The following is a 23,570-nucleotide window of genomic DNA, read 5'->3' on the forward strand; positions in this document are numbered from 1 at the left end:
TTCTGCTCCAGACACCTAGTTAACCAGGTGTATTATAAGCACAAAAAGGAGGCAAGACACATTTGCCACTCTCGAATGTACATCAGTATAATACCAGGAATGAGTGTATGTGGGTACAAGTTAGAGTTATATTTTAACAAAATGAATCTCCTGAATTTAATGCCCCCAGGTACACTTGAGGATGTCCTATGGAGATCAAATAGGCATCCCAAACCAGACTGTCACAAGCTAACGTGTATGTGAATTACAACCAGATGTTAATATCTAAAACCCCACAAAACCATGAAAGAATTTTTATTTTTTTTCAATATCAAAGTGAGTACCAGTGGAAAATGTTTCTATTTTTCAAAGTCAAAATCAATAAATTACATATTTATTATTTCAAAATCTAAAATCTATGAATGGAACCTTTTATGCTTTTATAAAGGAATTCTAAAGAAAAAACCTTATTATAATCATCACTGAGTGAATTTTATTTTTCAAAACATTTTTCCAGTTTTCTGGTTGCTCTGTTTTCCTTTTAAAATTAAGCTTTAAAACGTGCCTTATTTTTCTTCCTCATGAACTATGAAGATCTTACTGAACACAAAGGCAAATAGTTCTTCAAATATTACCTACACCTACCTTAGTGTTACTATGCAGCTATATTAATCCAAAATTGCTACATTGAAAAGCATTACAATGAAAGGCATGTTTTTGTTGCTGTAGTTTGTCATGGGGCTTGAACTCAGGGCCTGGGTGCTATCCTTGAGTTCTTTGGCTCAAGGCTAGAGCTTTACCATATTGAGCCACAGCTCTATTTCCAGTTTTTGAGTGGTTAATTGGAGATAAGAGTCTCACTCTCATGGGGACTTTCCTTCCAGGGCTGGGTTTGAACTGTGATCCTCAGATCTCAGCCTCCTGAGTAGCTCGGATTACAGGTGTGGCCCCCTGGTATTTGACTGAAAAGCATTTTTCTAAGACCACGAGTTCTCTTTTTAAATTTATTAATTATCAACTGTACTAACTCAACTTTTTTATGTTTCACGACATGAACTAAGCTGTTTTTTTAAAATCTGTGTCATTTTCTCCTTATCTATACTGCCTGTGTTCTTTTCTAATGATATAATATGTGACATGATGACATTTCTGTTTCTAGTGAGTTTTTGCTATTGTTTTTTCCCCTCTAGCCTTCAATAAAAGAGGTATTTACATTGGATATTTGAAAAATAAAACCTCTATTTGGTTTTATTGTGTTTTTTAAATTTTAGAATAACTATGTTACAAAATAAAATAAAAATTTAGAATGATTTCAGATTCACTCAAAGGTGGCAAGGATAGTTCCAAGTGTTTCCATGGTATTAGGAAACTCATGGTTCCCTATAAAACTAGAATGATCACTGTGCTGCACTGTTAGCACAGCTTTGGGCTCTGTAACTCTGCCTCAACATCCCCTGTCCCACAGGCTTCCACATGGCATATAGCTTTCCTGTTAAGCTTGTGTTCCTCTGGCTTGGAACAGTTTCTCTATCTTCTCTAATTTTGAAAGGTACTGGCAGGTGAGCAGATATCCACAGTTTGATTATACTAGGGTTTGGCACAGTCTCTATTTGATTTAAATAGTGGACACCATAAGAGAAAATGACCTGCCTTAAAAATGTATCTGTTCATCTGCTAAGATGATCCTAAATGTATACTAATTATTGCAAATAAGGGAAATCATGGGACCTATGACCATATAAGATGATGCTAAGTGAAATGAACTCCAAGACATGGACACAAGAGGTTTTTCTTTGTTGTTGTTTTTAACGTACTATATGATTTCTTGTTTCTTTTGTGTGTTCTTCCTCCTACTGTTGTCACTGTATTTGATTTTGGTACCCTGGGTATTGTATATACATTTATCTGAATTAAGGAAGGAAAGGGTACAACAGAATGGTGAGACAAAATACAAGGGGAGAACCCATGCAACAGCAATACTCACGAGACAATACGTTGCAAATGATCTGTACAACTCGGGAGGATTGGGAGGGAGAGAAAGTGGGGAAAAATAAGGAAGGGGGTAACAAGTTCAGCAAGAAATGTACTTATTACCTTACTTATGTAACTGTAACCCCTCTGTACATCACTTTGACAATAATGCATCTGATAATCATAAATACAAAATACAAAATGTATTTTGTAATTACCTGATCAAAAAGTTACAGTTATTATTAAAATAAATTGTGTTTTAAATGATACATTAAAATGATCTTATTTGGATTCCAGCACCTACCATCAATGCAGTCATTCATTGTATAGAAGTATGATCATCCATAGAAGAGAGGTGATTGCATTTCCAAATAAAACTTGGTTTCCATTGAAAGTATTATTAGGAATCCCTGGCTGCTATTCTTTTCTGGTTTGGGTCACTGTAATGTTTATCTGTATGTTGGTAAAAGACAATTGAAGTGAATGGCATGCAAATGGTTTCCACATCTGCATGAAGTACAGCCTGATTGATGACAGTGAGATGCTTCATTCACAAAAAGCCCAAGGGATGTCATCTCTGTCAATGTGTCTCAATGCATTTGTTATTTGTAGCAAAGATGTTAGGATGTGCAAAACTGATCTATTCCCTGGGTAAGAGACTGACTCAGAAGAACTCAAACATAGGCTACTTTAGGATTGTTGGTAGAATCCCACAAAGCTATGGACAGTTTACCTAGAAATGTGTAATTGCAAATGTGTAAAGGCAAAGGTTCAAGGATTCTTCTACATCCAATCATGAATTTTAGATTAGAAACTGTTTTTTTTTTTTTTAATTTTATTTTATTTTATTTGAGAACATACTGTACAGAGGGGTTACAATTACATGGTCAGGATAATGCATACATTTCTTACCAAGCATTGCAGCCTCCTCCTTTGTTTACCCTTCACCTCCTAGAAACTGTTTTATAATCCCTTAATAATCTCAAGGAATGTATATGTATATACACAAAAATGGAATGTGCATACACAGATGCATTGAAATGCATCTCATGCAACTCATGATTTTTCTGAGCAAAATACCCCAAATATGAATCTGTTATTTAAAGAACATGCATATTAGGTAAGATATTTTTTAATTAAAAAAGGAAATAAGGCTGGGTGCTGGTAGCTCACACCTGTACTCCTAGCTATTCAGGAGTCTGAGATCTGAGGATTGTGGTTGAAGCCAGCTCAGGCAGGAAATTCTGTGAGACTCTTATCTTTTTTTTTTTTTTAATTTTATTTTATTTTAATTGAGAACATACTGTACAGAGGGGTTACAATTACATGGGCAGGAAAATGCATACATTTCTTACCAAGCATTGCAGCCTCTTCAATTAACTGCCGGAAAACTGGAAGTGGTGCTGTGGCTCAAAGTAGTAGAGTGTTAGCCTTGAGCATGAAGAGGCTCAGGGACAGTGCCAGGCCCTGTGTTCAGACCCACAACCAGCAAAAAAGAAAGCAAAAGCAAACAACAACAACAACAAACAACAAAGAGGAAATATGGCATTGTTTTTATTTATTTACCTAGTTTGTTTTTGAAACAAGGGGTAATTAAACATCCTAGGCTGGTCTCAAACTCACTGGCTTCCTCTCTCAGTCTCCCAAGTGTTGGGGTTAAGACACTATTTTCTAAAATGACCTAAACTTTAATAAAATTCATTAAAATTTGTCAAAATTACTGTGCAATCAGTCTCTAATTTTCTGCACCTTGAAGCATTTAGAACTTTCAGGGTGAATATTACTGAAGAAGCCTTCCAAAGCAGAAAAATTGCTTCATTTTCTGTCAAGCCTGGAAAGGGAAATGAATAGATTGTATGTAGGGGCTTCATCCACTTGACCTCAATGTTAACAGGAAGCTCTGGATCATAATGAGAGAATTTTTCCCCCCTTCAACAATAGCTTAGAAGGATTAGAGGATTTTTGAAATTGTCAGTAAAAGCAACTAAAATATTAGATTGTTGATGGCATTGGAATATGACTTTTTTTTCAAATCACCTAGAAATGATCTTAGAATCACAGGAGTGGATACATTCCTTGAGGGATCATTTTGGAATCTTGGCATTTGTTTTGAGCTACTGGTGAAATGAATTAACTATACTGCTTGGGGTCATCTGTTTGCCCTTGGTTCCTGCCACTTCTTGAGCTGATGGTCATCTCTTCTATTCATGTTGTCTCTTTCTGTAATAATAATCAAAGACCTGGCAGTGTATTCAATCTGTGAAACTGTGAAACCTACTGTGTTATCTTGAGCTGGTATATGCCAAATCTAGCCTTTTACCCTATAGCAATTACAAATATTGAAGGCCAATTATTGATGTCCTTGATTAAAAGATAATTTTTTGAATTGTAGTAGGTAATGTCTCCCAATACGCATGCCAATATATTTCAAGGTCCCTTTAGGTTGTTGAGCACATACTTGAAGCTGCTCTGTCCCAAATTGCTCAAGTTATTACAGTTTCTATTACTGTGATTAAAATTCTCTGTATCACCAATTAAATACAGGAGTTTCTGGGCGTGGAACAGAGCTAGAGATTCCACTAAATTAAAATTGCATCCTTTTATGATGATATCTTTAGGTCTTCTGTACAGTAGAATAGTAGATGGCTTTGTTCCTCTCGTTACCTATTTTACAAATAAAAGATGTCCTTGTCCTCGTTATCCGAGGCTCAGTCTCTTTCTTCATAAATGTACAATTAAAGTGACTAAGTGACTGCTCTTACAACTATCCTTAAGAAAAACAACAACAACAAAAACTCTTCTGGCTCAACTGAAAGAGCTGAGGGCATTCCCTCTAAGATCTGGAACTGGAAAAGAATATTCACATCTACAACTCTTATTCAACTCATTAGAGATCTTAACTGGAGCAACGAGTCAAGAGAAAGAAATAAAGGACACCCAGTTCAAAATAGGCAAAGTCAAACCATCTCTTTTCTCAAACAACATGATCCTCTGTGTAGAAAACACTAGAGTTTCAACTAAAAAAAATGGTATATGCATTTAGTAAAGTTGCTGAATGCATCAACATATACTCAGTAGCAATTTTTTTATGTGCCAGTAACAATAAATGGCCGGAAAAAGCAATCCCATCCAATACAGTTATAGACATACATAGAAGCAAAGTATTAAGGAATAAATTTAATTGAAGAAGTGAAAGTTATGAAACAATTGAAGAATTATAGAGGTCAAACGCAGAAAAACAGAAAGACAACATGCTCATGGGCTGGAAGACTGTATTGTTAAAATGGTAGTCATATCTAAAGTGACCTATAGATTCAATGTAATACTCATCAAATGAACAGTGACATTCTTCATGGAAATAGAAAAAATAATAAAATCTCATATGGAATTTCAAAAAGACCCAGTAGTCAAAACAACTCTGAGCAAAAAGAACAAAGCTGGAGGCATCTCATACATGATGCCCACAGTGAAAAAACCAGAGATTATTCATTGATCTCTTTCTAGTAGTAAATGTAAAAGAAGTTCTAGTGGCAAATAGACAGAAATCTACAAACCTTGCACAAACATTTTGTGGCAGCTAGTCAATATTATCAAAGGTTTCCTGAAAATCATTGTGTCATGTTTCTTGTTTAAATGCCTCTGTTAGCTCAACAGAGAAACAAGTGTCAAATGAATCATCTTACAATGTCATGTTTTCTACTTAATATTAAAATTGAAAATTAGATTCACTATAAAACAATAGAGCCCTGTAGGTTACTAGTTTTCTATTTTTCAAACGTCTATTATTCATTGCACATTTTTCTTTAAGAATTTTTCTCAAAAAATCTGTCTTTGCCAATGGAGTGTCCATTTTGGGTACTTTCCATAGCTAGCTGAGAATTTTAAGTTATAGCTTAGTCACTGGATAGAGTTATATGCCATGATATTTAACTCTAACTTTGGCATTAGTCAAGATTGATAGGCTATTCTTGGTTGTATTAAGTGGACTAGTCCCTGTGGAGTTCATTTATATTTTTCTTACTTGCTTACTAATGAGCAGTAGCATGACCGTGAAGCTAGACTCTGCTAACAGATAAGTTAGATATACCCACACAGCTTCACATCCCTTTCCAGAAATAAGGATTCCATAACAAGTAATTCTTCTCTTCAATAATTAAAATATATCTTAATTATGACTTATGCATGAATAATTTGATCAATTGATGTGACAAAAAAGATATATTTGAGCAAGGAAATCTTGGATTACTCCAATGGGTTAAAGTTCTGGGAAAAAAATCTTCAAAATGCTTAAATAGGGATACAGATTGACCATTGTAACAATGAGATGTACAAGACAGTATGTTGAAAACAAACTTTACAATTTAGGTGAAGGGGTGGGGGGTAAGGGGAGAGTGTAGTTGTGGAGGTGGGAAGGGATGGTAGGGGAAAAAAACAAAAAAGACAACAATGCTTCATAAGAAATGTACTCATTACCTTGCTCATGTAACTGTAACCCCTCTGTACATCCAGTATTTTTACAATAAAAACGTATTAAAATATAAAACCATAAACTTTCATACTTGACATAAAAATGACTGTTCTTATCACAAACTTTATTAAAAGTAGTTAAACACACACACAAATAGGTGCATAACTAAGTGGGTCGGGCTTATAAACATGAGAGAACTGAAAGACTCTGGGAGCTTCACAGACAAAGCTGCATACATCATAATGAATTATGAATTGCTCACATACTGCATATTCCAACTGAATGTATTGGTAATTATTCTAAAGAAAAGTTGAACATAAAGTTAATATCAAGGTTAAAAATAACTCTGTAGTAAACTAGCAGGTGCTTTCAAAAGTGAACTAAAGCAAAAATTCCTAAAAAAGAAACTATCTCATTTGTCCTTAGTATTTAAAAAAATCCAATAGTCCAGTGATTCTTGAAATACTTAAGATAAAACTTGTGAGAGAAGGACTGTGCATAATAGTGCATGCCTGTAATCCCAGCTGCATGAAAAGTAGATGGAGAAGGATTATGGTTCAAGGATGACCTCAAGAAGTATGAGCCCCTATCTGAAAAAAGCATAGTAAGACCTTGAGTTCAATACCTAGTACAGTAAAAGAAGGTGTTGGTACTAGAGTAAGGCAGCATCTCAGTCCATTGTCTAAATGTGGACCTCTCTCTGCTACAGTATAAACTGGTTAAAAATAGAGTCTAGAATTATTCCACTCCAAGTCTTTTTTGTCCACTTTTTTGTTCAATAGATGTTATCATCAAAATGCTCTAGATATAAATAATCAAATACAGATAATATAAATAATAAATCTTATGTAAATATTAAAATCTGTCATACTTGTTATTTCAATGATGCATTTTCATTTACCCTTTGGTCACAGTGATTTACTGTGTTTTAAATTGAGAGTATTCTCTTTTGAATCCTATTTTAGAACTATCTTTTATTTTAAAAGCAGGCAAACCAGCAATCCAAACCTGTTTCTCTGTGTTAAACTAACAGGGGCCTTAAAAAAATAATACGACACTGTGATTTGCACTAAACTAGGAAAGGTTATTTTGGAACTGCTTGGACTTTAGATATTTGAAGTAGTAATTACTTCCTCCATAAATACTACCTTTTAAAGTCAAATACTACTTTCCTGTTGCAGTTCACTTTTAAGTTAAAAGAAAACGTCTTTTATCCAAAATTCACCCTGTTAAATTATTCCACATGATAACTATCCTTTTTATTTGTTTTAGTAGCATTGTAATATCTATGAGAGGTCATCATGATAGTGACAATAGCTTACACTTATTCAGTTCTTACTCTCTTTTGCTCAAGCCTAGAAATCTATCACTTTGAGCCACAGTGCCTCTTCCTTAGTACTTACTCATTTCAGTAAGCATTGTATATTGCTATGCCATTTAATACCACAAAAATTTAGGTTATCTATCTATCTATCTATCTATCTATCTATCTATCTATCTATCTATCTATCTATCTATCTATCTATCTATCTATCTATCTATCTATCTCCCTTGTTTACATGTAGACCTTCCCCTGACTAGAGTTCAAGCTAGTAAAAGACAGAGACTAGATTTTTTTTCTCCCCAAATCTTTTTAAAAATAGGTTTTTATTGTGAAAATACTGTACAGGGGCTGGGAAGGTGGCTCAGTGGTAGAGCACTTGCCTTGCATACATGAGGCCCTGGGTTCGATTCCTCAACACCACATAAGCAAAAAGAAAAAAGCTGGAAGTGGCGCTGTGGCTCAACTGGTAGACTGCTAGCCTTGAGCTGAAGAGCTGAGGGATAGTGCCCAGGCCCAGAGTTCAGGCCCCACGACTGGATTTCCCCTTCCCCCTCAAAAAAAAGAAAAAAAAAAGAAAACACTGTACAGAGATGGTTACAGTTACATCAGCAAGGTAATGAGTACGTTTCTTATCCAGCATTGTTGCCTACTCTTTGTTTTTCCCCTACCATCCTGTCCCTCCCACCTCCTTAACTAGCCCCCGGCCAAGGCCCCCCACCCTCCCTTCCCGTGCATTCCCCCCACCCCTCAACCCTCCCCTGCTTAAATTTTAAAATTCGTTTTTCAGCATAGGTCTTGTACATATCGTTGTTGCAATCTCCAAATCTTTTTGTCTAGCATAAGTCATGGCATGTAACAAACTCTCAAAGGATGTTTATCATAAAAATATTCTAGATATAAATAAGAGGGGATTAAATTTATGTCTATTTACATACTATCATCTATGTATCACTGAGGTTTGGAGACTTTTTCCAACTGGTAAACAATATGATCAAGTTCATAATAGAAAAGGCATCTGCAGATCTGTATTCTTCGAATCATATTTTTTGAAGCTGCAAGTATTCAGTAACAAAATTTAATGGCCATATTTTGCATCCATTAAGATTCATGGCCTGGCTTTGCAAAGTATATTATAAAACATCAAACAATATGTGTTTTGAAAGGTGGTATGTAAATCAAAGTCATCAAGCCAATAGCCAAGATTCCAAGAGTACCTCTTCCACGTTGTATGCATGGAAAATCAACTCTTACCTGATCTTCACCAGCACATGCATTTTGAAACTGACCATTATCGTTTGCAACTTACCATTGCCTTGGGTTTGGTTCCAGAACTGGACACTGGAGTAGAAGATGTTGTATCCATCAACTCAGTGTTAGGAGGCAAGTTTACTTGGGTCTGGTGTACTGAAATGGTATCTGCACCACTTTCAGATCCTGATTCCAGATCCTGTTAAAAATAAATGTATTGGTATGAAGGAAGGAGCTGCGATCACCTCCTGCATGCCCACTTTCCTGCTCTCCTTTCCATCTCTTCCTCTGTCAACACACACAGACACAATAAAGAGTTGTTCACTCAACATGATGCTCATAGTCCTTCCTATTTTATAGTAACAGTTACACTCTGCTAAGGATCTTTAGATATGCAAGTCAGAGGTAATATATTACTTTTAAAAAAAAATAACATCTTAATGTGAATAATAAAGGTCAATAATGGGAGCTAGCTAGGGCACTACACTAAGTGTTGGGAAGTAGAAGCCTATAGATAACCCTAAGCAATTAGCTTAACATCCCACATGCAACTAAGTACCTCTCAGATTTTTCTCACTGGGTCATTGCACACATCAAATAATGAGGAAGTCTTTATTTTTCCTCACCCTGCTCTTCTCTCATTACACTAGACTTCCATGGTCACACCTACCACAGTGGCCTTGAATCATTCAGCTCAAGTTTCTATCTATGTCTTTACAACTATGAGACAAGAATCGTGTTGGATCATATGCAACTCAATTCCCTTATTTGAAAGTGGGGATAATGACATTACGCATTAATGGAATTTTATGAATATTAAACAAATGGAACTCAAAGTACATGTGGTTGGCATACAATAATTTCAATTGAATATTAGTCATTATAAAGATGATGTGTGTGTGTGTGTGTGTGTGTGTGTGTGTGTGTGTGCGCACGCGCGCGCGCATGTGTGTATGCCTTCATAGTATATCCTGGGGCTTGTATTCAGGGTCTGGATGCTGTAGTTTTTTTTTTTTTCATTCAAGGCTAGAGCTCTACCACTTGAGCTACAGCTCCATTTCTGAGTTCTTATGGACTTTCCTTGAAGTCCATAAGACTGGGCTGGCTTTGAACTGTGATCTTCCTCTCAACTTCCTGCATAGCTAGGATTACAGATGTGAGCTACTTGTGCCCAGCTGATTGTTTTAAATACCACATTGTTTTAGTTACTCCTAAGTAACAAGGTATCTGTTGAGTGTGTGCAATTATTCTAATCTCTGCAGATTGTGCATTGGATTTAACAAATGCTCTCTTTGAATTACAGGAGACCTAGCTATATCAAGGAGAGATGGGAGAAGGAGAAAGGCAAGAATAGAAGGATAAAAGAGTAGAAGTCAAGAGTAAAGGATACTATGACAAACCTACAGCCAGCATTATACTTAATGGAAAAAACTAAAGCCATTTCCTCTAAACTCAGGATTGAGACAAGGATGTCCACTCTCTCAACTTCTTTTTAATTTAGTATTAGAATGCCTACCTACATAAATAAGACAAGATGCAAACATGAAGGGGATCCAAATAGGGAAAGATGAAGTAAAACTCTCCCTCTTTGCAGATGACATGATCTTGTATTTAAAGAATCCCATGACTCCACTCCTAAATTACTTGAACTAATTTGAAACTTTGTCAAAGTAACAGGGTACAAAGTTAACCCTCAAAAATCAATGGATTTTTTATATTTCAACAATGAGAAGAGCATGGCTGAAATCAGGAAAGCAACTCCTTTTCTAATAGCCCCACAAAAAATACCTAGGAGTTAACTTAACTAATGAAATGAAGGACCTCTATGATGAAAACTTTGAAAACCTGAAAAAGGAAGTCAAAGCAGAACTTAAGAAGTGGAAAAAACATCCCATGCTCCTGGATGGGGAGGATTAACATTGTGAAAATGGCAATACTTTCCAATGCTATCTACAAATTCAATGTGATATGTATCAATATTCCAACCTCATTCTTCAATCAAATAGAAGAAGCAATCCGAAAATTCATATGGAACAATAAAAGACTCCGAATAGCAAACACAATCCTTAACAGAAAGAACACTGCTGGAGGACTATCAATACCAAATTTCAAACTCCACTCAAAGCCACAGTAATCAAAACAGCTTGGTACTGGCACAAGAAGAGACCTCAGGACCAATAGAATAGAATTGAAAACCCAGAAATGAACCCACAGACCTATAGCCACCTAATCTTTGATAAGGGAGCTAAAAAACTAGGATGAAAGAAAGACAGCCTCTTCAGTAAATGATGCTGGAAAAATAGGTTAACTACTTGTAGAAAACTAAAGCTAGATCCTTATCTATCACCCTGCACCAGAATCAACTCCAAATGGATCAAAGTCCTTGGAATCAAAGCAGATACCCTGAAAATATTACAGGATTGAATAGGAGAAACCCTAGGTCTCCTTGGCACAGGCTGAAAATTTCTTAATGGAGACCCAGAAACACAACAAATCAAAGAAAGGTTGGACAAATGGGATTGCATGAAGCTGCAGAGCTTCTGCATGGCAAAGGACATAGGTAGCAAGATTAATAGAAATCCCACGGATTGGGAGAAGTTCTTCACTAGCCATACAACTGACAAGGGTCTCATACCTAAAACATACTTGGAACTCAAAAAATTAAATACCCCAACTACAAATCCTCAAAGAAACAACTGCTCGATAAATAAGTGGGCTAAAGACTTAAAGAGAAACTTCTCTGAAGAAGAAAGAAGGATGGCCAGTAGACACATGAAGAAATGCTCAACCTCTCTAGCCAAAAAAGAAATGCAAATCAAAACAACCTCGAGATTCCACCTCATCGTAGTTAGAATGGCTATAATCAAGAACTCTAACAACAGAGGCTGGAGGGGATGTGGTCAGAAGGGAACCTTACTTCATTTTTGGTGGGAGTGTAAACTTGTTCAACCACTTTGGAAAGAAGTATGGAGGTTCTTCAAAAGACTCCACATTCCACATAGAGCTCCCCTATGACCCAGCAATCCCGCTTTTGGACATTTACCCAAATGATTACAAACAAGACCATACTAAAGCTACCAGCACAACTGTGTTTATTACAGCATTATTTACCATAGCTAAGATATGGAACGAACCCAGATGCCCCTCACTGGATGAATGGATCAAGAAAATATGGTATATATACACAATGGAATTCTATGCCTCCATCAGAAAGAATGACACCGCCCCATTTGTTAGGAAATTGAAAGTCTAGGGAAAATTATATTAAGTGAAGCAAGCCAGGCCCAATTTCTTAATTTTACTTTTCACTTGGCAGCATTATTTTCCTCAATGTTCACCAACTCTGTGTGAAAAATAATGCTATCATCACTTGCCAAGTGACAAATCCCAGACTTAAGGCAAGTGACATTTCCAAATCACACTCTAAAATCTTTATCCGACAGAACTGATATTAACACACAGGTCTTGTTGGATGTGTAGAGACAAAGTGACTTCAAATTTATAGTTTTCAAGTTCATTTTGTAACACTAATCCTTAACTGAAGTATTTCATGGAATACAGTACATAGTTTTAAATTGAAAAGATAAGTGGATGTTATCACAAATAAACACAGAAACTGGAATAATTCTAGTTTAAGAATCCATCTCTGCTGGCTCCCAGTGGCTTACACCTATAATCCTAGTTACTTGGGTGGCCCAGATGTGAGGATCACAGCTTAAAGCCAGCCCTGGCAGTTTTTCTCAAATAAACTACCAAGAAAAGCCAGAAGTAGACTTGTGGCTCAAGTGGTATAGTATTAGCTTCAAACAAAAGAAGCTCAGAGACAGCACCTCATCCTTAAATTCAAGCTCCAGGACCAGCAAACAAACAAACAAACAAAAACCCACAACAACCCCTCCATAAAAAAACAAAACCAAACAACAAACAGACCTTTTTGACTTAAAAGCTCAACTTTATGAAATAATCAGCACACAGAGGGCCAAAACCAAACCTACATAAGTAACTGAATAGGGCTACCTATGCATAGCTTAGTACAAATGTCATTATTTCTCTTTTCACCTTTGTTTAAGAAATAACATCTGGGCTCTATCTAGATCTAGATCCATTCCCTCTTTCCCTGTCCACTGCTCCTATGTACTAAATAAAAACTGAATTACTTTCCTGAATTGCATTACTCTGATACCTAATACTTTCCCTGTTACCTGCTTTGTGCAGTTCATTTTATGTATCTTCTTCCCACAAAGCTCCAGTCATCACTGGTACTCAGTTCCCCAAGTGTGTCAGGCAATGGGAACATATAGATTTCAGAAGAGTTCTTGTAGCAGAAAATCTTTGTGCTATGTGCTATAACAGCACTGCTTGTACAGTTCAATCAAAGCACAAATGAATGGGCTGCTTGAGATCCAATGGATCCTAAGACTCTATGAAATAAGATTTCATTGGTGATTCCCTTTTGAAAGAAGCTAGGGAAGCTGTGATATTTCCCAAGGAAATTAGTCTTACAGAAGGGAAAACTGAGTTAGAATCTGGATATAAGATTTAAGGGGTAAATGTAGGAAGAGAAACATGAGTATATAGACTGTAATTTCTGAGGTGGAAAAACAAAAGAGGAACCAGAAGTCAAGAAGTGGTAAAAGTTATTGAAGACATGACTGTATTCGGTATTGTCCAGTGCTACAGTGAAGATAATGAAGTTACTAAGCCATCTGTCAGATAAGAGGCAGGTAGTACAAAATGATGGAATAGTGGTCAACAATTAAGTGAAGATGCAATAGAAGTGTGGGTCAAAAAGGAACAAGTGAAGGGCTCTTTGTAATTGGGAGAAAAACTTTGTTTTAAACCTTCTAAATGGAAAGCAGCCATGGATTCTCTTATTATCCACCTCTCTTGTTCTTGCACACTAACAGAGAAGTCTTAAGCATAGGAAGGGTTTATTTATTGAATAGGTACATGGTAGAGACATCGAAGCATGTATATATGCTCAAAAGGGAAAGAATAGGATCCAAGATGCCAGCTAGGGGCCAGGCTCTCAGGAAAGTATCATTTTGGAAGAAAATCTGGCATGCCTAGTTTTTGGGGAAGAGGAGAATGTATATTTCCTTTCCTTTCCTTAGGCTGCCTATATGTTAAAAAAGAAAAAAAAAACCCCAAAGAATAGGAACTTATAGGAATAGAGCAATAGAATTTGAGTCTATGAGGGCAGATGAATCATTGGTGAAGCAAAACCAGCAGTAAGAAGGGATGCAAGTAGAGACTTAGCCTATAAAATAAAACATTAAACGGCAAGAACATGATGTCTTTTACTAAAGAGACACTGACAGCCATGTCTACTTAGCAAACGGACGTTTGCTAAGAGGTACATGCTAAAGTGGGAAGGGATTTTAAGACAAGAATAAAAGTTTTGAATAGTCACCTGGACAATTCAAGGAGACCAAAGAGTAGTGAAAAAGGTTCAACAAAGTTAGTGGTCAACATCTACATGTGTTTTAATCTTCCCTTCAGCATAGATAAAATATCCTGAGATTATAAATATTTCTTTGCTTATACATTGATTCAAAACAATTAGGAACATAAACTCAAAATACTGTGTTGACTTCCAGAGAGCCTTGGCAATGATTCCACTGCAAATGCAAAACTTACATTCTGGGTTGGCTTATAATGCAGCAGAATGACATGGGCTTTTCTGATGAAGTGGGAAGTGAATCTCAGTTTGCTATGTAACTTTTGGCAGATCAGTACCATTCTGTGTCACTACGTAAGTGATCATTTCTGAATCTCAGGCTTCTTATTACAGGATTGTCAAGAAGACAAGTAATGGAATATGTGTATGTGCATATGTGTGTATGTTTTATAAAACAAGAAAAGTATTATCTTGCGGAGGCATGTATAAGAAAGAATGTACATAGGTAGTTTAATACATACACACACTTCTGTATAGTGAGTATATATAGACTATATAAATAGTCTATATCTATCTCGATATATGTATCTAAATTATATACATACATACATACACTCACTAAAGCCAGGCATGGTGACTTGTGCCTGTAATCCCAATCACTCAGGAGGTGTAAGTAGATAATTATAGTCTCAGACCAGCCAAAAATCATGAGACCCTATCTGAAGAATAACTAAAACAAAAAAGCTGGGAGTGTGCTCATGTGATAGCATAGTTTTTGCTTAGTAAGAAAACTGAGTTCAAACCCCCAGGACATCCCCTCTGCTCCTCCTGAAAATTTAATGCATGTTACATATTAATGACTCTCCCTACCTACTCCCCTCCACCCCCCCCCCCCGCCACCCTGCCAACTTCCCAGTCCTCTGCCACTCATGGTGTGAGATTAGCTATCATTAGCCAGCCCCAAGACCCACCAAACTGACAAGTGGTGGGTGCTTGGACTAAGAGAAGTGTTGAGATTACAAAGGAGAAAATCATGTCTTATGGACTGGGAAATCTACCATAAATGGAGCCAATTTGTAAGCTCTATCTGCACAGTCTCGTTTTATTTTTCTAAGTTTATTTTATTGTAGAGATGCTGTAGTGAGGGATTACAGTAAGAAAGGTAAGGTAAGTAAGTAAGGTAATGAGTAAGTAAGGTAATGAGTACATGTCTTCTCAAACATTATTACACAGTCTCATTTTAAACTTTCCCTTTCCCTATTATGTGTAAAATTCATACTAAATTCACTCTCAAATACTCTAACCTTTCTTTTTCCATGTGTGTTATCATGTATGAAAAGAATTCTGTTTTTTTCCTTATAATTCTTCTTAAACTGAAGAATGAGAGTGCTTCACTATCTATCCAGGACTTTCTGCCAAACACTAGTCACAGTGGACCAGGAAGTTGTGTAGGGTGGGGGAGGGCAGTGTCTCCCCTGAATCTGAGACAGGGTTCCTTGAGGCATGATCAAGGCGCTAATCAGGACATTATAATCCTCTTATTCCATGGCACAGTTATCCAGACGAATGGAAAGTGCCTGTGGAGAAAAACTTGATGATGAGAGAGAAAGTTAAAATTAGCTTTAAACACCAAGACACAGAAGGGAAGCCCAAGGGGTGACCTAGAAAAAAACACAAAAACCAAAAAAGAAGTTTTGAGGGTTGTGGGACTTATCTTTTCATCTTTATTCCAGAGCTTGATGTGAGTACAGAGAGGGAGGGAAGAGAATTAACGACCAAATACACGTTCTGGGCCAGATGTGTGATAAACCACCTATGTACATTCTTTCTTTTACGTGCCTCTACAAGACAATACTACTCTTGTTTTACATAAATCTGGTTAAAAAGCTAAATAATTTTCTTATGTTCTTAACCAGCCATATAAAAAGAACCCTGGCATTTGAATCAAATCTGCAGCCAGCAAAGTTTATAATATTTGCATTGTTTTATTTTGCCTACCTCAAGTATATATTAAACTCAGAGCTTAGAAATGGAAACTTATTTATAAACTCAAAAATTATGGTGAGATTCTATGAGACAATGTGTGTAATTAAAAAGTCCAGTTTACAATGGAAGTGGAGGCAGAGCTTGTCAATGAAGACACATCATCGTGTATGTTAGCTCAGGTTTTAGTTTTTCCTTACTGCTTCATGACAAAGCAGATGATAAGGAATATCTTGGTTTTGAGATGAGATAAAACCATAGAGTTGTATTGGGCAGAAATCTGGTCTGTGTGTTTCTCCTAAACACACAGGATTGAGGAAAATTGAATATATAGAGGAAAAGAGACGTGAAAGACAGGAAGGAAGAACAATTTATACTAGAAAATTACAAAAAAATATATATTCTGTATCTACATGAATGATAAAGCAGAAAAAGTAAATAGCTTCAATTGAAAATACAGATGTAACCCTCAATGTACATATGTTAGAAATGGAAGAAGGAAGCTCTCAAGCTTTGTAGGGTTGGGACAGGTAGGAGGGGATGATGAAAGAGGGGACGCTGATCAAGATGCATTGTACCCATACACTGATCAAGATGCATTGTACCCACACACTGATCAAGATGCATTGTACCCACACACTGATCAAGATGCATTGTACCCATACACTGACAGATTGAACTGAAATCTCTTTGTTCAACAATTTAAACACAATAAAAATATACGTGTGCAAAAATACAAATGAGGAAAAATATAGTGATTCCTGACTTGAAGGTTTTTCAAAAGAATCGTTTATATACTCCTCATATGTAAGAACAATCCAAGTATCCCATCCTACTGGACTTTAGGAGATGGCTTTGCATCTCTCCCATCTGAATGTCTGTCTTGCTAGCTGAATCTAAATTATGTGGAAGACACTCAGGCAGCACCAAGGAAGGAGTGACTGAATCCGTCTAGGTAGATATTTAGGAATGATTCACTAGAAAGAAAATATCTGCAATGAATCCTGAAGGGTAAGAAAAAAAATTATTCATGTTACAAAAAAAGAAAATTTCATTTCTATTGAATTTCAAGATTGAAGTATTTTAGTTACATATTTATTCATTTTGAATTAGATTTCTTTATTGCTTAAATTTGCAAGTTATCTTCACAGTCAGCTAGAGAATGCAGTATGATGTAGTGGTTTAATGATAGAGTTTTGGATGAAAACTTGCTGGGGTTTTCTGTATATTAGTTCAGTCACATGCAATTATTCACTTCTCTATTCTTTTACTCCTTTACTCATTCTGAACAATGGAATACAGTAAAATATGCCAAGCATTTAGAATAATACCCATAATATAATAAAGTAAGGTCTCATTTTGATCTATTTACTTGAAAATCAAGGTAGAACCATACTAACTAAAGAACTAGACACAGCAGGTTATAAAATTAACCCCCAAAAATCAATGGCTTTTCTGTATGCCAACAATGAGAAAAGTGTGGCTGAAATTAGGAAAGCAACTCCATTTGTAATAGCCCCACAAAAAATAAAATACCTAGGAATTAACTTAACTAAAGAAGTGAAGGACCTCTATGATGAAAACTTTAAAATCTTGAAAAAGGAAATCAACACAGAACTTAAAAAATGGCAAAACCTCCCATGCTCCTGGATTGGAAAGATTAACATTGTGAAAATGGCAATACTTCCCAAGGCTATCTACAAATTCAACGCAATACCTATCAAAATTCCACCCTCATTCTTCAAGGAAATAGAAGAGGCAATCCAAAAATTCATATGGAACAATAAAAGACCCCGAATAGCAAAAACGCTTCTCAACGGAAAGAACACTGCTGGAGGAATATCAATACCAAATTTCAAATAGTAATCAAAACAGCTTGGTATTGGCATAAGAACAGACCTCAGGACCAATGGAATAGAATTGAAAACCCAGAAATGAACCTACAGACCTATAGCCATCTAATCTTCGATAAGGGAGCTAAAACAATAGAATGGACGACAGACAGCCTCTTCAGTAAATGGTGCTGGCAAAATTGGTTAACTACATGTAGAAAACTAAAGCTAGATCCTTATCTATCACCCTGCACCAGAATCAACTCCAAATGGATCAAGGACCTTGAACTCAAAGCAGACACTCTGAAAACATTACAGGATGGAATAGGAGAAACCCTAGGTCTCCTTGGCTCAGGACGAAATTTTCTGAATAGAGACCCGGAAACACAACAAATCAAAGAAAGGTTAGACAAATGGGATTGGATAAGGTTGCAGAGCTTCTGCAGGGCAAATGACATAGCTAGCAAGATCAATAGAAAGCCCACGGATTGGGAGAAGATCTTTACTAGCCATACAATACACAAGGGTCTCATATCTAAAATATACTTGGAACTCAAAAAATTAAACCACCCAACAACAAATCCTCAAAGAAACAACTGCCCAATAAGTAAGTGGGCGAAAGACTTAAAGAGAAGCTTCTCTGAAGAAGAAAGAAGGATGGCCAATAGACACATGAAGAAATGTTCAACATCCCAAGCCATAAAAGAAATGCAAATCAAAACAACATTGAGATATCACCTCACTCCAGTTAGAACAGCAAAAATCAAGAACTCTAACAACAACAGGTGCTGGAGGGGATGTGGACAGAAAGGAACCTTACTTCATTGTTGGTGGGAATGTAAACTTGTTCAACCACTTTGGAAAGCAGTATGAAGGTTCCTCAAAAGATTTCACATAGAACTCCCCTATGACCCAGCAATCCCACTTTTGGGCATTTACCCTAATGTTTACAAAAAAGACCACACTAAAGCTACCAGCACAACTATGTTTATTGCAGCATTATTTACCATAGCTAAGATATGGAACCAACCCAGATGCCCCTCAGTAGATGAATGGATCAAGAAAATGTGGTATATATACACAATGGAATTCTATGCCTCCATCAGAAAGAATGACATTTCCCCATTTGTTAGGAAATGGAAAGGCTTGGAAAAAATTATATTAAGTGAAGTAAGCCAGGCCCAAAGAAACATAGGTCCCATGGTTTCCCTTATTTGCAATATCTAGTATAGGTATGAGTCAAGCGGAAAAAGTCAGAGAATGTGATGTTAGGAAAACGAACCCTCAAATATGTATTTTAATGTTTTTGTTTCTTTCATGCATGTGTTTCTAACGCATTTATAAGATTATTTCTTTGTTGCTTTGTATGTCCCTCCCCCACAGTGTAACCCCCGCTTTCACTATATTTGGTGTCAGTATAACATGTGGAGGAGATGGGGACAAACAAGTCGTTTAAGGATTCAGGTGGACCTGTTGCAACAATGAGAAGTACAAAATGTCATGTCAAAACCAGCTTTACAATGTCGATGTGTGTGTGTGTGGGGGGGGTATGATTGGGTGGGGGGGAGGGGGGAGGCTGGGAAGGGAGGTGAAGGGTAAACAAAGGAGGAGGCTGCAATGCTTGGTAAGAAATGTATGCATTATCCTGCCCATGTAAGTGTAACCCCTCTGTACAGTATGTTCTCAAATAAAATAAAATAAAATTAAAAAAAAAAAGAACTAGACACAGAATAGTGGCATTTCAGTAAGTATCCAAGGTTTTGTATGCAAATTAATATATTTATGCAATCCTTCTGTCTCTTTTTTCATTCTATTTTTAGTATTTTCTCAAGTTAATCTTGTTTACATTATTTGTTGTAGAATTCTGGGTTAGTTCAACCATCGTCTTATCCATCCATTCATATATATCCATCCATCCATGCATCTATGTAGAAAATACTTATTAAACATTGTCTTCATGTAGTATAAATGTATGGCCTAGAACTAACTGGGCACAATGTACTTATGTAGAAGTAACATTAAACAAGATATACAAAGCATTTTCTACGGAGTTCATATCACCTCATTGAAGATTGACAAGAAAAAACTACAGCAAATTTTAATCATAAGCATAATTTCCCAAGGTAAATTTCTTATTTCATGGTTCATATCTTGTTTTGTATCACTCAAGTATATTGTATCAAATACCAGGGTAATCACTAGTCACCATGAAATAATTATTAACTTTGATTTGTATCAAAGAACAGGGGTAACCATGTAGATTAACTTTCCAATGGTCTCTCTACATTAAATAGGACAATAGATAATTCTAGAGGCATTATCTTTTCATATTTGTATCAAATAGCATGATCTTCATGGGACATTTGCATAATAATAGATGTATCTAGTCTACACGGATGTTTGGCTTGTGAGAGGGACAGTCTGACGTTAAGAGACAGCACTCTCATAGGAAAGCAGTGGCAGGTGGTAAACTCACAGGAACATGGCGCCGCAGGTTCGTTGGTGTGCTAGAAGGAGAAGAGCTGGTGCTGAGGGCATTTTCAATGTCCTGGTCAAGTTGGTCTAGTTTCATAATTAGCAGCACCATGGAGTCCAGCCGGGCCTTATCTCGATCTTCTCTTCTTTCCTGAGGAACAGAACATGTTGTTACTCATTTTGAAAGACCATTTGTTAGAAAGAATAAAAAGTTCCCTGTTGGACAATCGGACAAGGCTAATGCATAACAAGCAGTGTTCTATTCAGGCAGGAAGGGAAGTCCTAGTCTGTATCATCAACAAGCTCTTCATTGGGAAGGTACTGGTCTAGTGCCAACAAAGCATTTCACATAAATATTAAGTATTTCAGAAGGAAAAATAACAACAATGAATACTGATACATACTCCCTACTTTCCAATGAATTTTTCTGGGGAAATCTATATACTGATTTTTTTTCAGAGTAAAAATTGATTATTTACAAGCCACTAATAATTGTCTGTGGTCAGACATTTAAAGATGTGCCTAAGCAATTTTTTTTGAGTATTTCTGAATTAACATCAACACTATGAGGAGAATAAAACAAGGAAGTTTTGGTTTGTACTGTGGGTTGTTTCCCTTGATGGCTAAGCTGTTCTAGCCTATACCATTGTCCATATTTCCCTCAAAGCTTAGTTTTCTTCCACATACTTCTTTTAAATATTTTTTATTGTAAAGGTACAATACAGAGTGGTTACAATTACATGAGTGAGATGATGAGTGCGTTTCCTATTGAGCATTGTCACCTCCTCCTTTGTTTTTCCCCTACCATCCCTTCCCTTGCAAACTCTTCTTTCTGCACCTCTGAAACTGTAAAGTTCATTTTCAACATACTATCCTGTATGTCTCATTGCTATAATGGGTTAACTTGTATCCTTGTTTCAGCATTTTGTCATTTCCCTTCCCCTCCCCAAATTAAAAAAAAATGTATATACAAGATGCAGGGCACCAGAATCAAATACAGTGACAATAGAGGTTATAGAAATGTAGAAAAATTATATTAAGTGAAGTTAAGGCAGACCCAAAGAAACATAGGCCTCATGGTTTCCCTCATTTGCAATAACGCGTATACATCTAAGATAATCTTACCATACAAACAGAAAAGGTCAAAAGCTATGGACATATGACCATAACAACTTTGGTGTGGGGCGGGGGAGGGGGTAAGGGGGAGCAGGGAAGATTAGGTGGGGGGCAGGGGGAGGATGGGAAGGGGAAACAAAGGAGGAGGCTACAATGCTTGATAAGAAATGTACTCATTACCTTGCCCATGTAATTGTAACCCCTCTGTACAGTATTTTCACTATAACAAAAAGGGAAGGAAGGGAAGGGGTAGCAATGATCGACAAGTAATGTACTCATTGCCTTATTCATGTAACTATAACCCCTCTGTACAGCATCTTAACAATAAAATAAAGTTAAAAAAAGATGATGCTAAGTGAAATGAACCCCAAGATATGGACACAAGAGATGTTTTCTTTGTTGCTGTTGTTTTTAATGTACTATGTGATTTTTTTTGTTTCTTTTGTATGGTCTTGCCCACATACTTTTCTTTTGAAAAGCATATGAAACAATTGTATTTATGGAAATTACTAGACTTACTTATCCTGAATATTCAGTGCTACATAAACATATATTTTTGTGAATACTTTGGCTTATAGGAGTGAAGATGAAGTTTCTCATTGATCTGGTCAGGTTATTTGAACACAACTCTTAACTTTTCTATATGTTCAAATTAAATTCATGTTGGGGAATTTAAAAATTCCCTGTGTTGCCCAAGGGATCAGCCTGGATAGGATATTTGATGGAGGAAAGAATGAAAGACCATGGAAAACACATGTAGTGTTTCATAGAGGCAAACAGATTGAGAGATGCCATGGAGTCAGGGTCACTTGATTTGAGGCCAATCATCATTTGTGACTCAAACTTCCAACCTCCCATCTCTCTGGGAATATTTACCTGGGTGTCTTCAGCTTTAAAAGGACCCTCAGTGGAAAAGCATGTCTGATGGAATCTTACTATCTACATAATGATCGAAGGTTGGGGCCTTAGTCATAGGATGAGCGTGATAAATGCCTGAGTCATACTTTCATCTTGTTTTTGGAATTTCTTTTCATTTATTTTAAATTCTCCAGTCACTATTAAGAAGCACTCCCTGGAGCTAGAAGGAATCATGTTGAGCGAGGTAAGCCAAGAACGAAGAGACAAACGGTACATGGTCTCCCTGATAAGTGGATGCTAAATCCAAAAGGTTAGGTGATACGACAAAACTAACAGGACTTAAGAAACAAAGAACTCCTGCTCATCTGGTTGAACCACTACTAAATATCCCCATGCTGCTGATCACAAATATGGTATATAACATGTGAACACTGTTATATATTACAGACTGTGGTAGACAATTTGCTCCAGGGAAGTTAGAATGAACTTGTGACTTTGAAATTATGTAATCATTTAATCACAATCAAAAAAAAAAAAAAAGAACCTCGGGGAAGGGAGGGAGGGAGGGGATGGTAGGGGGAAAACAATGGAGGGGGTAACAATGTTCAAGAGGAAGTGTACTCATTACCTCATTCATGTAACTGTAACCCTCTGTATAGTAGCTTTACAATAAAAAAAAAAAAAAAAAAAAAGAAGCACTCCCAAGGCAAAGAGCCGGGATAACCTTGTGGCCCAATTTAAGTAATCAAGGGTCTTTATATTTAAACAGAACAGATTGATAATAGTAGAGGCATTTTCTCTTAGTAGATGAGTGGATTAAGAAAATATGGTATATATACACAATGGAATTCTATGCCTCCATCAGAAAGAATGACATTGCTCCATTTGTTAGGAAATGGAAAGACTTGGAAAAAA

General features: G+C 36.5%; 1 protein-coding gene and 1 non-coding gene across 2 annotated transcripts in view; one reads left to right on the top strand and one right to left on the bottom strand.

Annotated features, from left to right (window-relative positions):
* LOC122125126 (rho GTPase-activating protein 7-like) overlaps positions 1-23,570 on the bottom strand; it is a 179,943-nt gene that overhangs the window by 73,799 nt on the left and 82,574 nt on the right. Inside the window, exons 3-4 of the mRNA XM_042699687.1 lie at positions 20,683-20,832; positions 9,049-9,189 (exon numbers count right to left, since the gene is read on the bottom strand). Coding sequence (XP_042555621.1) covers positions 9,049-9,189; positions 20,683-20,832 — 291 coding nt within the window. The remainder of the gene's footprint in view (positions 1-9,048; positions 9,190-20,682; positions 20,833-23,570) is intronic.
* LOC122127884 lies at positions 13,991-14,117 on the top strand. The gene has a single exon (XR_006151320.1). It is a non-coding gene; the product is annotated as a small nucleolar RNA SNORA67 (small nucleolar RNA).

This window comes from Dipodomys spectabilis, unplaced genomic scaffold (assembly GCF_019054845.1).
Source record: "Dipodomys spectabilis isolate Male_0828 unplaced genomic scaffold, ASM1905484v1 ptg000009l, whole genome shotgun sequence".
Lineage (NCBI taxonomy): Eukaryota > Metazoa > Chordata > Mammalia > Rodentia > Heteromyidae > Dipodomys > Dipodomys spectabilis.